Source organism: Wasmannia auropunctata, unplaced genomic scaffold (assembly GCF_000956235.1).
Source record: "Wasmannia auropunctata unplaced genomic scaffold, wasmannia.A_1.0 LD335709.1, whole genome shotgun sequence".
In the NCBI taxonomy this organism is placed as follows: Eukaryota; Metazoa; Arthropoda; class Insecta; order Hymenoptera; family Formicidae; genus Wasmannia; species Wasmannia auropunctata.
Genome location: NW_012027181.1, coordinates 811,854 through 829,957, shown reverse-complemented (window position 1 = coordinate 829,957; position 18,104 = coordinate 811,854). Strand labels below are relative to the sequence as shown.

The 18,104-nt window shown below is 42.8% G+C and overlaps 1 protein-coding gene across 1 annotated transcript in view; it reads left to right on the top strand.

The window, feature by feature from the left end:
- Positions 1-18,104, top strand: part of LOC105456371 (neurotrimin-like) — a 163,642-nt gene that overhangs the window by 136,930 nt on the left and 8,608 nt on the right. The window contains exons 5-7 of the mRNA XM_011700339.1: positions 6,463-6,591; positions 6,709-6,846; positions 15,620-15,769. Of these exons, the coding sequence (XP_011698641.1) occupies positions 6,463-6,591; positions 6,709-6,846; positions 15,620-15,769 (417 nt within the window). The remainder of the gene's footprint in view (positions 1-6,462; positions 6,592-6,708; positions 6,847-15,619; positions 15,770-18,104) is intronic.

The following is an 18,104-nucleotide window of genomic DNA, read 5'->3' as shown; positions in this document are numbered from 1 at the left end:
AAAATAATTTTTAACATTTTTATAGTTTTGTTTTTAATAGAAATAAAATAGAACAGTATATCCAGTTTATTGCAATTTTGTTAGGCATTTTATTTGAAAAGTGTTTGATAAATTCAATAAAGTGTAATATTCGGTAATCGTAAACCTTGTACAAAACTGCAACAAAATAGATAATTAATTTATATAAAAAATATGATTATTATTTAAACAACATTTGAAAGACAATTAAAAATTTTTGTTTAAATTATTACATAAACTCTTTAACCAAATTAACTTTTATCTTTGAAAACAATACACACATACATATACGTGTTATTCTATATTTCACGTAATTATATATTATTTTTAGCAGATTCAACTATTATATTAAAATAGACAATAATTTTTTTTGTAGCAATAACTAGCGTTAACCGTTCAATCGATCGCAATATTCGAACTCCTCGGCATACGCGCGACAGACTATTTTCCATAATTTGCGCCCGTAAAGCGCGCGTCAGGTGGCACGAAAATTCTCGACCATTCTCGAACACATCGACGTACTTATTTTATTCGCATTGCTCATCTTGAAAATCGCCCGGCGTTCGCGCGCGCGCGTGCACAGCTGAAACACCGGATTCACTCAACGCGCGCGCGGGGGAGAGGGACAACGATTTATCATTCCGCCTCTCGGACTTTATTCAGCCGACTACGTTGCGTGATGCAATTGCATTCGGAGCTGCCGATGCGACCGTGTCGGTGACGTCAAAGTGAAATATGCGTTTCAGCTCTTATGCGTCTCGCACAATAACGGGCCAAGGAAAATCGAGCGTTCCTCGTTCGCACCTGTTCGTACAACGGTGTGTGACTTTATTCTACGGGTACAATAACAATTTATCACCCTTTTGTCTCTCAAACTTATTGAGCCGTCCCGCCTCTCTCCATGCAGTTCCGTTAAATATTTGCTCTCCTTTGTGTGCATTTTATGCACCTGTCCCCACGCGGGAGAGTCCCAACGATAATTTATAAGGACGGGCAACGATTCTTTCGCCCCCGTCGGCACTTTTTTTTTACAGTTTGACCTTGTTCCTCGCAGAGAGATAAATATGACCGTTTTAACAACGTCCGTTTATTTTTTAAACTAACATTCAGTTTATGCCGAGCTTTCGTACGAATATTAATCACGGCTTGCTTTAAATAACACGAAAATTTTAATTCGTAATGTACACAAGGTTTGGTGATTAAATAATGAGATCGATTTTATTTTATAGTAATTTTTTATTTCAATTTTTCATCCAAGCGTAATTTGCATTTACTTTTAGTATTTCGATGCTAAAGAGTTTTCTGTCGCGTAAAGCCTATGTACGTTGAACGAAATGAAATGAGTTTTTAATATATATCATAATCATTATAGTTCTTTTAAGGTAAAATTTTATATCTCATTAATTTTCTCTCTTTCATCGTATATCTCATTAAATATCTCATTATTTAATCGCCGGATTATACTATCAATTAATAACAGTTATTTGCTGTACGTTGCTCTTATGGTTAAGCGATTTGTAACGATCGTCTCTTAATTTTTCATTTTGTTTTCGCTTTTGTGTTAATGCCGCTTTAAATACACCGCTTCTCATAATGATTCGCTTGACGTCGACACAATATCTATTTATCATTCCTATTGTTTCCCCAAAATTTATTGAACCGTCGTTTTGCATAATGCCGCGTTTCTGCTGACAACGAAAACATTTATTCCGCTACGCAGTGCAGTTTATTCGCGCGCGCTTCATTTAATATCATCTGCCAACCCGTGTTTCGAATGTCCCATCTGTAGAAATTTATATTGCGCCTTCGATTACGTTTATCCCATATTATTTCCATTATGACATATTTATTGTCGGAGTTTATAATATTACCTACAACTCTGCCAGTATCGTTACTTCACCCTCCCCCCCCTTCCCTCTTGTTTTACGCATGTTACTACTCGTCCGATTCACATTTATTTCCACCGCACTCGTATAATACCCTTCGACGGGGACGATTTCAGGCATCATCCTCGCAGTATCGCGATAATCCTTTCATTTGCATGCGATTTTTCTCCCCTTTTTAACTTTCTCGATTTTTTAGTCAATAAGTAGTAAGTTTCTCTCCCGCGAGTTTCCGTCGTCTTCTTGTTTAACTTACGAACATGTTCGGAGCTTCTTTCTGCGACCATGAAAACTCCCTCTTGAACTTCCCCATCGTGTGCCCGGTTTATTTCCATTTCAATCTTTACTCTGTGCTTGAACGCTTCCCTCGTTTTTAGTTCTTAGAAGAATGGTCGATGCTCTCCCTCTCTCTCTCTCTCTCTCTTTTTCTCCCTCTGTCTCTCTCGATTTTTCAAAGGTACTTCTAACGCGCGGGGCTTCGCTCCTCTTTAATTCACAAATATGACTTCTTGTTCGCGCGACTTGACTTTCTTATTTCTATTTTCCCTCCACCATCTTTGTCTTTTCCTCCCCATCTCCTTCCCGTTGCTCGATTTTTTTTTAACGTTCATGTACTGTTTCTGCCGCTCCATACTTTAATTAACGAATTCTTCCTTTTCCCTTCCTTTTCCGCGTACTTTCCCGTCCGGCAGTCTCCACCTCGCGATTACCACGATTTTCTCTCTCTCTCTTTCTCTCTTTTTTTCTACCCTCGAAAGTCCCTCCTTTTATCCCAGCCTTTTTTCCCGGGCAATCGCGAACAGTCACGACAATCCACTCCCCCTCTTCTCTACGACGCGCGTCCCGCGCGCAACTTCTCGCAGTTCTGCCATCCTTTTTGAACCGACGGAGAGAGTTCTTTCCGTTTTTGTCAAGTGACCTTTTTCGCTCATGAGCGAACGCCCACACGCTCCTTCCGTCGGTCGGTCCCCGCCTGCACGCACTCGCTCACTCCATCACGCGGACGATCTCTCTCTGTTCTCTCGCCCGTGTGTGTATATGTGCAAAATCCCACGTAAACCGGCAAACCTATTTGCCGGAAACTGTCCGCAAATACTAGCGGGGAGAATAAAGTTTCGCCGGTTGCGGGCTAGTGCGAAGTTTCGGGGGACCTTTGTGTGCGCGCCCCGTCGATCGTATGCTGTATAGGATACTTTTCAGTCTGCACTCTCTTTGCCAGCTTTCCCCGAGACCCGAGAGAACTTGGCCAAAGCTGTTTTGAAGTATCTGGATGCACGCGCGCGCCCGCGGACGACGCGCATCTTTATAATTTACACATCGATAAATATTTATCGGCGCAGGCGAGTCCGAGAAGAGAGCGGAAATTGTGTCGCGGGGAAATATGGCTGTCCAGAATTACGTTTAGGAACGGGTCCGTCAATCTACGCCATGAATTATTACAAATTTAATCCGCGTACATGCATGTTATATGCGTGTGCATTCATTATAGCGAGTTCGTAAATAGACGAGTCTCTTGAATTATTATTAATTACCTTAATAGATACGATTCATTCATACATAATAACTGCATAATCGATTTTGCGTTGCCGAAAGGTGACAATTTATATCTTCCGGCACGTAATCCCGTAACTAAAGCAGAGAGCGTGTAAAGAGAGAGAGAGAGAGAGAGAGAGAGAGAGAATGTGTGTACTGGAGATCGCGAAATATTCGGCGCGAGCAGCGTAAACTGCGGTTTTAATTACTTCATTAGTTGAAAAAGCCGCGTTAGCTCAATTCCAAAAATCTGGTACACCGGGTGGCGGAGGGGGGGGGGGGGAGAACGAATGAAATCTATTAAACGATAATTGGCACTATCGACTCCTTCCTTTTTTTCTCGCCGTACGCTTTTTTCTCTGCCGCAACGACGGGGCGTATAAATCGGCGCTCGCAACTAATTAACTAAAGAGCCCGCACGGCGCGGCGCGGGCCCGACCGCCGCGCTGCTTTACAGCTTATCTCGCATGCAGGTGATTTCAGGCCGAGTCAGCAGGCGTTTCAATAACATAAATCGCCTTGCGCAGAGATTAAACGGCGGCGAGCCGACAAAGTCGTTCCTCAACGAGACCCGAAAATTCATTTTCCTCTGAAAATATCCCTTCGAGAGCTTTTTGATCTTTCGTCGGCGAAATAAATATGGCATATACTTTGCCCCGGAGATCTCCTTGATTTTCAGAATCGTCATATACCGCAAATAACCGTAAAAACCCGTGTATCTGTGTGTGGGCGTAGGACGGATCTACGTTTGGAATAGATATGCAACTTTTTGCAAATTTAGTGCGACAGTTTATCTAGGTATATATATTTCGCGGGAGAGCGCCAGACACGGGGAATGCACAGGAATATGAAAGTTAAGGATAACAAGCGAGTTCTAAGCCACGGATGCTCAGTGCCGGTGTGGCCGACGGAGGGAAACCCGCGTTATTCGGCTTACGTCTTAAAACTTGAGAAATGCAAGAGCGGGCGAGGTGTCGCGGGCGAGGGCGCGCGACGTCTCTCCCAGCAGTGAGATTCCTTAAGTTCTAAATTTTACGGGCGGACGTTTTGTTTTCCCATGCGCGCTCTCTCTCTCTCTCTCTCTCTCTCTTACGTGTGCGCGCGCGCGGCTCTAATCTACATCCGTTAACTTCGCGCGGCTTACGAATCCTTCTGGTTTCACAGACTGTCACGGTTTTTCGCAGGAAAGCAGGAACAGTCTGACTATCGTGAATAAAAAGTACGGTATGTTTAATTAACAAAGCGCAGCTGCGCACCGCGTTTTCTCTCGAACGTGCTTCCCCTCCCTTCCTCTCCCTCCCCTCCCCCTGTCTCCCCCCCTTTAAAAAAGAACGATAAATTCATTGGTACGCGGTATTCGCGCGAGTTTTTGGTAAAAAAAAAAAAGAAAAGATTTTGCATTAAATTGAATTTATTTCGAGATTACAGCGGCATTGTTAAATTCAGCGATGGATTATAACTGCGGATAAAAGCCGATCGTGAAGCAGAAAGAATGGTTTTGCTGAAGTATCTAAAAATTCTACTAGATACAGATCTGAAAATAATTTTGTTTGGAGCAAATTAAAGCAAATAATAGGATGCTCTTATGGAAATCCAATTTAATATTGGCCAATTTAATACTGGAAATTACTTATTTTCAGTGTTAAAAGCACTGCTGTTGAAAGCATTGTTTCCAATTTAATTTTTTGCTTCGGCAAAATCCGTTCTATCCGTGTGTATACAATTTTAATTATATTTACACCACGATTATGTACACATTCTATCACGCCAGTCTAAAGAGAGCAGTGCCGAGAGTCGATGAGTTATTTGGCACCACCGAGCGCATTCATAATATTCGCAACTGAGAATTCGAGTAAGATGTACATCGGCAAAAAGCCCCCCCCCCCCCGACAAGTGTTTCCGCCCGGGGTGCAAGGTAGGTTTTGCGAATAGCGTGTAATGTTAACGGAGATTAGACCACGCGGCAAAAACGACAGCGCGGTGATTAGTATCGGTTACGCAGTGCTACGAAGCAACGTACTCGACGTGTATTAATTCGAATCCCGATTGCGGAATTTTTTGCGCGGGACTGATGAAAATTTCTTGCGCGCGGTGCCCGCCGAATTTGTGTTCCACGTCGTCCGACTCGACTTAGACTCCAAATGCAGCTGTGTGAAGTGGGCCGCCCTCACTACTACAAAATTTTGAAAACGACCATTACCAATCGATTGGTGGTCGTTTGGTAGTATTTGGTAGTCCAATCTCGATGACTGATAGTCAAAATTGTAAATAATAGTATGAAAAAAGACATGCGCGCGTGAAGTTAGCTCCTTTTTTCGCAAAATATGACTTTCCAGATCGCGTAAGTAATCGTAACTATAAGTATTCGTTTGATGGTTGTTTACTGACGTCTGATAGTCCATTCTTGATGATTGGTAGTCAAAATTTTAAATAATAATATGAAAAAAAGACAGAAAGAGATATGCGCGTAAAGTTAGCCCTTTCGTTAAATATGACATACCTATATGTTTTTTTTCGTATTATTATTTATAATTTTGACTACCAATCATCGAAAATAGACTACCAAACGTTAGTAAACAACCACCAAACAAATACTTACAGTTACGATTACTTACACAATCTGGGAAGTCATTTTACGAAAGGAGGGACTAATTTCACACGTGTATGTCTTTTTCCTTTTATTATTTACAATTTTGACTACCAATCATCGAGAGTGGACTACCAAATACTACCAAACAATCACCAATCGAATCGTAATGGTCGTTTTTGAATTTTCAATAGTGGAGGGAGTTCAACTTTACACAGCTTCTTAATATTATTTACGTGAGCAGAACACATTCAAATATAAGGGATGCGAAAGAGATTTAAAAGAGAGCTGGATTTAACGATTTTGTAACTGTAATCTATTATCCTTGACATTTTGCACAATAATTCTCAATACGGTGTGATATCTCTCACTCTAGTATAGTAATTAGTTAATAACGGCTGCGTCCATTTCGCGATTTGAATGGCAAACCATCTGTTGTAGTGGCCAGCATTGATGGACCGGTCTTCAATATTACGAAAGTGAACAGGTTGCAGATGGGAGCGTATCTTTGCATCGCGTCCAACGGCGTGCCGCCAACGGTCAGCAAGAGAATTATGCTCGTTGTACATTGTAAGTAGCATAAGAAATGAATGAAAATTAGCTCGAAAATGTATTATCTAATTTATTCGAATGATCATATATATAGATTATTGTATACTCTTTCACGTTTATTTTGTTTGTCAATAGTTACTCCAATGATTTGGATCCAGAATCAATTGGTGGGGGCGCAAGAAGGCCACCAAATAACGTTGGAGTGCCATTCCGAGGCGTTTCCCAAGTCCATCAATTATTGGACGCGAGAGAACAACGTCATTATAACAAACGGTATGTTTACCATAAATATCAGACTTAGTTAAATAAAAGTCAATATATCTTCTCTAGTTCAAGCAAATTTACACCGACATGTAATATTTGCGTGAAATTTGCGCGAATGAAATTATATTATTTGTATAAATAACTGAAATTTTTGTGTCGCTTTGCTAAAGAAATTTCGCGATGTTGCGAATAAAAAGCGCGAGCGAGCGGAATGCATTATAAAAACCTGGAAAAATTCCCCAGCACTGCTCGAAATGGAAAGGAGACCGCGCGCGTGGAATCAATCGATCGCGAAATCATCGCAACGATATAGCAATAATTAGAGAGCGCGCGCCAGCAATGACGACATTAATTCCTTCAATGACAGCGCTAATTCTTCCAACATCAGCAATAATTGCAACGGCAGCAACAATAGCAACGGGACTATAGATCGGCACTTCCGCGCGCGCCGCATATACGCGCGTCCCCGCCATAATTTAATGAATGGTAATCGAACTCCTGCTCCCGCCGACATACTTAACCATGCTTTACTAGCCGACAACGCATGGTCACGGTGCGGGGTTTGCTCATCAAATCCATTTATGTCGGTACGCCAGAAATTAAAGGCCGCTACCGAACGTATCGCGTTTCCGGCAAACCTATTTGCCAGCGGCAAACTGGATTTCGTTTCCCAAAGCACGTATATCCGCGGCCCGAAATGTTTTAGAAAATAAAAAAAATGTGCGTCACTATTGCGCCGTGTAATCAATCTCGTGGCAAACAATACGCGCCCGCTTCTGGACATATTATTCGGAAGAGTTCGCGGGACAACAACAATTATACGCGCGCGCGTTTCTCCCCCCTCCCCCTCCCCTTCCGCCCCTCTCAACGTGACAATTAATTTGTACGGAGAGTATCAACGCGCTACAATCAACGATCTTGTCTGACGCAGGATCGCGATATTTGCGGCGGCCACAAATATACGCAAACCACCTAGGCGAGATGTGGCAAATCGTACCTGACGGTGCACACGCGATGCATCGCGTCGCGTCGCGTCTCGTCGAGTCGGTGCGATGCGGTGCGTTAGCGAAAAGCGGCGCGGCCCACACATGTGCGCATAATTATTTCGGATAATTAGACACGACGCCGCGCCGCGCCGGGGGTAGCAGGCAGGCATATGGAGTAATGCACCCCCTTCGGATCCATTAATGCGCGCGACTCCCCGAACGGCTTCGCCGCCGCTGCCGCCGCCGCCGGGGGTTCCGCAGCGCGGATGTGTGCGGGCGCGGGTAAGAACGGGACGACGTCGACGGCGTCCGCGCCGTCGCCGTCGCCGTGTCTGCAGCTGCTAATCGCGCAGCTAATTAGGTTAATTTCGGATCGCTTCTGCCGGCGCACCTGCGGCGCGACACCGCAGCGAAACGTACGAGCGACGGCGGGCGAGAAGCGAGCGAGCGACGGCGTTTTGCTACCCCGGTGATCGATGGCCCGGAAACCGGTACGATTTCCATTCGCGACGCCGGCGGAGATTAATCTTTGTTTGCCCGGTCTCCCCGAGATTTTTATTTCACAGGCTGGTTTTTCGGGGTGAAACGGCACGGGCCGCGCGCGCCCGCGCTGCTCTCTCCCCGTCGCGGCTGAATGGTTTTCGTTTATCTGCGACGGAATCTGGCCCTGAATAAACCACGTTAACAACGATCGCGGGTGACTTATGGGAATGTCACTTTTTACCGTGGAGTGACAATGCACGATAAACGCTACTGAACGCCGAGCGTGGCAAATACGTGGGCGCAAGGTTCGCTGACCACGTTTCCTCGGGAGAAATCGCGTTAACCTTCAACGATTACATTCGATTCAATACAATTCACGTATTGTATAATTATTCGATTATATAATTTATTGTGTCAAAATTAGCTGCAATTCAACATCGCGGGAAAATTTCTGTAGACATTGCGAGACGCAAAAAAACGTTCACAACTGCAGAACATTTTTTAACACGTTATGTATTTATGTTAAAAATGGTCTTTGTTAAAATTTTTGTGTTGAACTTTTAACATAACCGAGTGTTAATTTAATATAATGTGATCATATTGTTTTCAAATATTTTATGTTAAATTGATATTTAACGTTTAATATTTTTAGTATAGGTATTAAAATAACACAATTTATGAATAAATCAATAAATGTAGTTTTCAAACATATATTCCAAGATAAATGAATAAAAGTATGTACGTGTCAATTTAACATATTACAAATTTTATTAAAGAATTACGTTTTCATCTTTCCTTTTTAAATTAGATCAAAGCGTTACATTTTTGTGTGTAATCTTTACTGTTACTTTCTAACATATTTATTTTTTATTGAATTAATAAAAATTTGGGTCGATTGTTTGGAACATGTAAAATGTGTTAAATTTAACAACAAATTATCCAACTGTGTATACGATCTTAGAAGACACTGGAAAATAGAGCGAGTCGGCATTTTCTGCTCAGCGCCGATACCGACTTTCAAATCGAAGCAAAATGAAAATCCCGTAAAAACCGAAGGCGATCGTTTCGGGGCTTATCTGCCCGGTTCCATGCCCGCAGCCCCGGATGGAAAGCAGCGCGAATTACGAATGGGCCAACTGTCAAGTTATCTCGCATTATATTCCCCGCGTCAACCGCACAGTGCCCCCCGGTGTTTCGCCGTAACAGCCACGACATGCTTTACGATTTAACGTTTCCGCGGATATACGCGCCGCCCGCTAATGCGAATTCAGCGCGCGTGACTCACGCACGATCAGATATATATCGGGGCCGCGCGGAACGACGCAACGACGCAACGACGCGACGCGACGCGACTCGGCACGGCCGTCATCTGCGCGCACCGATTTTCGTGCATCGAATCGGCCATTCATCGGTAACGCCGACACGTGGTGAATAGCGCGCGCACGGCCGAAACACCCGGGACCCGATTCTCCCCAAATCGATTCGAATATTTGCACGGCGGAGATTGTTATTCGCCTCGCGATTTTCCATTTTTTTTTCTGTCGAAAAAAATTTGACGATAGGACCGTTACGCGTTCCGGAGGCGCATTCTCTTTTTTAAACGACGTGATAACGATATACATGTATATCCGCGTGTACTTGTTTCGGGGTGAAAAACATATGCGCGGACGGGTTTTAATGTACAGTTCGTGCCATTAGTGCCTGGGGTTTGATTTTAGTGTTCACATTTCGTTTTTAATTATTTTTACGTTCATGACTAAGCTGCGTCAGTAAATTGTGTTTTGACAACCAGCCGATGTAATCTCAGTTTTGATCGGTAAAATTTCTGAAATATTTCAAAGCTTAATTAATTTAAAGGAAGCGAAAGAAATGAAACGTGGACCCTAAAATCGAACTCCAGGCATTAATGGCACGAACTGTACAATTCAAAACGCGAAACTGACCTCCCCAGTTTGTGTTCGGCCGTAAAACGCGATTCATTCGCGGAAGAGTCGCGTTCGTTTTGGTGGCGGAGGGAGGGGACGTGCCCCGCGATTATGGGAAAATCGCGATTCGGGATTACACCGCGCCGCCCGTGCCACATGCGAATCCGACCGGAGCATTCAAATTTCCGGCAAAGCGCAAAAGTTTTACCGACTGACGTCGTCGTTGAAAAAATATCTTCGCCTCTCCCCCGCTCGCCAGGGGGGGGAGGGGGTGGCAGAAATGTCGCGCGCTTATAGAGCTCCGCGAGAATATCCGGCGTCGGGAAATTCATGAATTTTTCTAGCCGGGACTTCGCAAAATTCTAAGTTTCGCCGAGCGTTTCCAGTCACGCAGCTCAATCGACAGAAACGCTTACGTATAGATATCGCGCTGGTCCGTTCACGTGAGAAGGCAACTCGTAAAGCGGCGGAAAGTACAATTCTATTATGCCGCTATATAAGAACGGAATCACGTGATGGAAATAGCCGTCTCGTAATATCGTTCGCAGCATGGCAATGCGGAGATATATAAAAGGGCAGAGAAGTTTTCACATATAGGTATTTATATATTTATATGGAATAAATATATATTGTAAAAAGGGAAGAGAGAGATTTATTCTAATATATTATTCATATGCTGCCGGGATTAAAGTTTGTGAACATTAATTAAAAATGTCTACTATATGTGAAATAAAATCTAATTAAGGAGAATAATTTAATATATTTTTATTATTTTGCTTATTGTTTCATAATAATAAAATATTTTTTATAATAATAAAATAAAAATAATATAAAATATTTCAAAGTTTAGAATATTTTTTACAAAAATTCACTAAAAATTATTAGTTACTTTTTTTAAAGTAGTTCATTTAATTATATTTTTTAACCTAGGTAATCTAATTACAAATTTATTTATTTTTTCTTTCTGACAGAAGAGCTCCTTACTCCTATTTTCCAAAATAATCCACATTTAGTTTAATTTAAAAAAAAAATTTTATGACTATAGTTTTTTTTAATTAAACAAAATGTTAGGTTATTTTACGTACAAAATATAATTTTTATTTAAAATTAAGATCTTTTCAAATTAAGAAGAAATATAAATTAAGGTATAAATTGAACTTTATGTAGTTTTAAATTTTATATGAAATCTCAAACTTTTTGCCGGCAGAGTATATGCATAATATATATTTATATGTTAAGAAATCTTTCTCTTTCTTATATTTTTTTGATGTTTTATGTTACATTAAATATTTTTCAAATAAATTTATGGAATAATGCTTTGGAAAGTTGCTTACACATGTCGCAATAATTAAAGGAAGATACTGCAGCTAATTAACAAGGCTGTCGATTCGGTATATTTTAATGAAGAATGAGGCTACAAAATTATATTGTTATAAATTTAGAGCCGTTCGAAGGTTTGGAGGGTGATGGAGAATTCGGGGGTTTCGCCCGGTATCGTTGACAATAGGATTACGCCGTAAATCAGTGCCTTTGGAAAACATAATCTGTTAGTAAGCAAACACGCGCGTTACGCGCGCGCCGGCACACCGATTCATTTTCAGCATAGAGTTCCCGACGGTTGGCAATTACGCGATATTTAACGTTTCTCGCTCGCCCGACGCGCGAGTTTGTGTGCATCAAATTAGAGCCGTCGGCGTTAAACTCATTACAGGGGCTTACATTTTTTTTTTATTACGTTCGCGGCCGAACTGTGTGCGCCCGTATACTTCTGTGCTTTTAAAGGAACGCATTCCCGCGACTCTTGTACTCGCCGCGCGACAGTTCTGGGTATAATTTCTCTCTACGGAGAGAGAAAGAGAGAGAGAGAGATTTCATTTTCAGCGTTAATTACATTTCGGACAGTTAATGAATTAAAATTAAAAACCTTGACAAAAGAATATCCTTTTCGCGCTGTGGAATTTTAATAGGAAATTCTTAACACAAGATTTGTTATGCGCTTTTGTGAACAAATCTTTTTACGTGTGTCGTAAACATAAACACGTGTACCCAATTGTGCTGCAACCAGATTTTGATCTTACAATAAAGAAGATTCAGCAACTTGAAGATTCACGTTTAGGAATTTTCGGATTGACGAATCTTCTCTATTAGTTCACCTTTTGTCACAACTAAGCGCGCATATTTTCATATATATATATTCTCGCGTCAGTTTCGCGCCTGAAACAATAATAAATCCTGCCCTTTCCCATAAAATCGCTTATGTTTACGTCAAATAAATCTTTTTACAAAATCGTTCGTTTTATCGGCTCGATACTTAATTAATTTTATTACGACAGAATTGTCTCACTTTTTTTTTACGATTTTTTTTTCATATGCATCAAACGCAAAAGCGGAATTGCGTTCGTAAAAGTATCCGAAGTGCCGCGTGATCGATGACACGGGCGCGTGATCGCACGGAAACGACGAATTTCGCTAGGCGAAATTAAGCGTGAGCGATCGCCGCAGATGGAAATTACGTCGGCAGTTTGAGTTTCCAAGTCGGCGGGCGTGATTCATGTCCACATATGTCGGCGGCGCGGCGCGGACCCGCCGCCGCGCGCCCGACGACGTGCGGAGATACGAGTAACACAAAATATCGGTCCCACCGTCGACTTTTGGGTTTAAAAGCAGTTTTATCCCCGGTAAAATCCATTCGCGGGGCCCCTCCGCCACTCCCCCCTCCCTTTTCCGCCGCCGCGCCGCCCACCCCCGTGGTGGGTAATGCTCGGCACCGTAGTTCAACGTCGTTAAACTTTTTCATCTGCTTTTCAAACTCAAAGCCGGCCGAAAGTTTTTCTTCCGCTTGTGGGGCTCGAATGGTGCCACTACATAAATGCATTCTACCCTTCCGCCGCCCTTATTCCACCTGCTGGCCTGTGTGCCCGGCGCGCGGCCCCCGGTTCTCCGTCTGCACCTCGATCTCCTCGCGAGCGCGCTCTCGCGCGCCCTTTTCTCCCCACACATTTCTCTTTCTCTATCTCGGTGAGACGTAAGTTTTCCTCCCGGCTGGGAAAATACTTCGCCTCCGCCTTGCCGCGGGTCATTACACCTATAGATTTCACTCTCTTCCGAATGCGCCGCCACCTCGAATTGTTAATCAAAACTTCTTTCCGCGTCCGCGCGCCCCGCCTCCCACGATCCGCCTCGGCTCTTATGCCACTTTTCATCCCGCCGAGACGTTATCGAGAAGAATCGAAACGTTAATGCCGTACTCCGACTTGCCAAATACCATTGATCGATTATTTCACGGTATTTCGGTTGTGATATCTGCATCCCTTATACGTGTGCTACAATGGCTCTCGTGGTTCCGGAAAATTTATTTAACATGGACGATACACTCTCAGAAGTGCGCGAACAATCGAGAGATAATTAAAGGAACGCGCAAAGTTTCACGCCTTCGCGGTAGCGGGCTTCTTTACAATTATAACTATTGTATCTCCAGATTAGTCACGTGATCACGCATAATTCTCTCCGGGTTTCATTTCACTCTGCCGTCCATAAGTAACGAGTGGTTGGCGTGCTTGGCCACAATTTCATTTTCGGTCGGCCCAAACTTTCTCGGTGCTCTTTTCAAGGAGATGCAATTCCATCTTTACAAATGGAAAATGTGTAATTCGTGTAGAAATATATATTTCATAAATTTAATAAATAGATTATTAAATGATTACTTAAGGATATATTATATAAAGTTTCATTGCGATGCAGATTATTTGTTTGTTTCCAAACAAAATTTATTTATTTAATTATTTATAGAACAGCTGGTCTCTACATCGCAATAAAACTTTGCACAAATTATCTTAAATACTTATACAAAAAACTGAATTTTTATCATTATTTTTTAAACTTTAGCATTATAAGAATAAATATTAACAAATAAAGCAAATAAACATAAAAGTGTGTGGTTTAATATAAATAGAACGTTATAAACACAGCTTTCATACCTATGTATTATTTAAAGTATATATAAATATATTAATATTTGTAAAAAAGAGTGTGACACATTTTTAAACTGATGTATGAGCTGTTTTCAAAATTACAAAAATATATTTAGTTATTAATTATCGAGAAATTATGTTGCAAGATGAGGTGTCATTTGAACTTTAACGTAAGATACACTGCAGCAGTATTTATATGTATTACGAATGTTCCTTGGGAAATTCAAAAAAGAAATACGTATTTATCTTCGAACCGCGTCGATTTGCGAGAGACGAGTATAACAAGGTGAAAAACAAAGTGCTCGGAACAATTTAAATGGACACGACGTATGGGCCGGACGGGCGCGCGAATATGGTGCGGAGGGCAGCACGCACCCAGGCGAGAAACCCTAATGCTAGTTTTTCTGGTTGACAGAGCACGAAGCACGGTGGACCGTGAAGGCATACCGGAAGCGCCGGGGAATATTGGCAAATACATTTTGGGAATATCGTTATATTATATTCCGTCCGGCTGAGCGGTCGGCGGATCGAAAACATGCGCGCGTTCGCTACTTTCAATTTTCTACGATAATACGCGTCGTCGATATAATAACGATGTAAAACGATGATAATGCGAGCGTGCGCGCGCGCGCGTGACGTATTGTCCGGCTGTGTATATATCGAGTAATATAATCGCGCGCGCGCGCGCGCGCGCGCGTATGTGTGTGTGTGTGTGTGTGTGTGTGCGCGCGCGCGCTTCTATAACGCGGTCTCTGCAGACACGTTTCAAAAATTAATCCGCGCGTCGGCGCACGCCGTGCAATACGTAGTACCGCGATAGCGCGGATAACGTAATTAAGCTTTAAATGAGCTTGCCTAAAATGACGAGTCATATTTTAATGGGGCAATGTCTTGCGGCGATGTAGATACCGCCGCTGTGTTGGATGTGGATGAGGACTGACGGCCCCGGCTCTTGCGGCCGCCGCCGCCGCCGCCGCCGCGCGAATGTACGTGTTGCGTGTGTGTGTGTGTGTGTGTGTGTGTGCGCGCGTAACGTATCTATGTGTGTATGCACGAGCGATATATCCCCGTCGCATCAGCCCCAGGTTACCCGCGGTGTGTAAAACGTTCCAGTTTCAACGGAACCTGCAGCTTTCACCGTAGATTAAAACTAATTCCATAATTCTGGCGCGAACAAAGAAGGCGCGAAGCATCTTTTATCTCGCTTGATATTTATTAAGCCCCCTCCGCAGTCGAGTCTGCAATCTGAAACTCCGCACGCGTGCAGAACACATTTTGTCCCTCCCCTTCCCCCGCGTTGAACATTTCTTCCTGGCGAGGGAAAAAAATATATCCGCGCGTATTAATTTTACGAATTAAAAAGCTGGGGAGGAGCGTATGTGTATTTATATCTGATACGATGCTTGTCAAATTGCAGGGGAGAAGTACGAGCCATCCTTCTCGGACAATGTGTACAAGGTACACATGAAGCTCATGATACGCTCGGTCGCGATGTCCGACTACGGCAGTTACAAATGCATATCTAAGAACTCCCTCGGCGAAACGGACGGCAGTATCAAGCTCTATCGTGAGTATATGACGTTCCGGCTGTTTGACGCTTTGACTGCCGCGTGTGTGTCCGATTGAATACACACCTATATAGATATCAAGGTGCCGCCGTAATCGATTTTAGTGTTAATTTAATACGCATTTTCATCTTATTACCATCTGAATATAAACCGAAAATATTTTACATTGATATTACATATGACAGTCTTGATCACAAATATAAAGCACTCCCACAAATTTATATAAGCATTTTATATCGAACACAAAATAAATTAAAGAACAATTTTATTGAAAAATAAAAATGACATTTATTTTTATAATAATTTTAATATTTCATTTTTATAATATTTTAATATTTTAGTCCTTTGGCATTTATTATTGCCTTTTCCAGTAAATTGAATATGTTTTATACTTATAGGCAAGACTATATATATATATATATTGTAAATTCTGGAAATATCTACCAGTTTCGCCGAAGACTTTGATTAAAAAATATATTTTTTATCATAAAAATACTTTTAAAATTGCATTATATAAAAAATAATAGTGTAGCGGCAACCGATTACAAAAATCCGTGTGCGGCAGTCAAAGGGTTAAAATACTTTTATTTACAATTAGTCACCGAGCATTGTAATAACGCGAACCGAAAAACGCGGTTCATATTCTTGTCCGCATTACAATTTTGTCATTTGCATAGATTTGCAAATTAACGAACGAATTCCGTTCGTTTTAATTCAAATTAAAACTTGCCTCTCAACATACGTCCAACGTTTAAATTAACATTCTCGAGCGTGGTTACGAATCAACCGATCAATGTTTGTTCTTCAAACACTTGGATAAATCGTTCATTTCAATCGCGCATTATTAGCCTTATTTCTACACACGACTAACTTCCTCATTACTCCGCTATCCGTTACTTTCCTCGGAATCTTAGGGCGATAAAGGTGCTCTTAACTTATTTGTGTTACTCTCTCATTGGTCCATTTCCACTTATTATTAAAAATGATTAATTTCTTATTGTTTGTTTAATTTGTTGTTTAACACGTGGAAAGCGATTAGATTAGGGGTATGACAAAGTTACACAATCAAAAATTTTACTTCAAGCAATTCTACCGATTGAATTAATCGATTAACTTAATTGAACTTTCGATCAAAGTTACCCTTAGTCCGCGTTCGGCCGATCGGGATTGTGACACTCCCGCGGGAGATTTGACGGCCACGTCGAACCACGTGCGGATCGCATTATGCTATCAAATTGATCGCACAATTTGCGCACGGGAGAGCGATCAGAAAGTGATTCAACGAAGTTACGACGGTAATATTATATTAACGTGATATATGATTTATCGCGGACGTATATCTCGACCGCGGAGAGCCAATAATCGATTCGCGCGCGCGCGCCGGTTTTCGAACATTTGTCAAGCGGTCCCTTATCGGGCCGCGCGCGGCGGTCGTCGGCACCTTCTTTCGTTTCTCCCGTGACCCCCTCCCTCCCGCGGGCGTTATCAGAAATCGTTAGTCGCGCGATGAAGAACCTCATCCAGAGAGCGGATGAGAAATTAAGCATCCGACCGGGCTTGGGAGATGGGAGAGGCGCGAATCGGACGGTGCGATAAAGCGGGAACGCCGTTCTTTCGCGGCGAAGACAAGACGAGCGAGATATATATCGTGAGATGGAGTAAAGCCGAGAAGAGATGTTTGAAAAGTGACTTGCCCGCTGACGGGCAACCGGTGCCAATCGCGGCTCGCCGATAACCAGGAAATCTCTCCTGAAGACGACGATGAGAGAGAGAGAGAGAGAGAGAGAGAGAGAGAGAGAGAGGGAGAGAGAAAGAACGGCGAGGAAAAACGTTCGACTAGATGCATATACGGCGCACGGAATGGAGAAGCCGCGAGGGAAGCATCAAAGTCGGCGTGTTTTATCGCCGACGCACGTGCGCGACGACGAGCGTCCGCGGAGAAATGTGGTAACGACGACGCTCGCCGTAACGCCGCAGAAATGTTGGAGGAAAACGAGGAGAGAACGATCGGCCGGAAGAGGGAGAGGGTTTTGTTCGAGAAAAATTTTATTCCCGCAATCGAACGCGATTTGATCGGCGTAACGAGGCGTTGACCGAGAGAGTGCGCCGCGGCGCGGGTGGCGCGTTTCCGCGCGGTGCGGAGGAATACTCGTATCAATCATCGTCCGCGGGTATAGACAGTTCCGCCCCGGCATTTTCCCCTCAAACTTTTCATTGATTCGGTATCAAAGGCGGAGCTCATCCCTCGCGCCCCGATAAGGAGAGCGCCCCGTGAAAGTCAGCTGTGTGTGTCTGTCTCCTCCCCGCAAATCCGCATTTCCGGAAGAAGAGGAG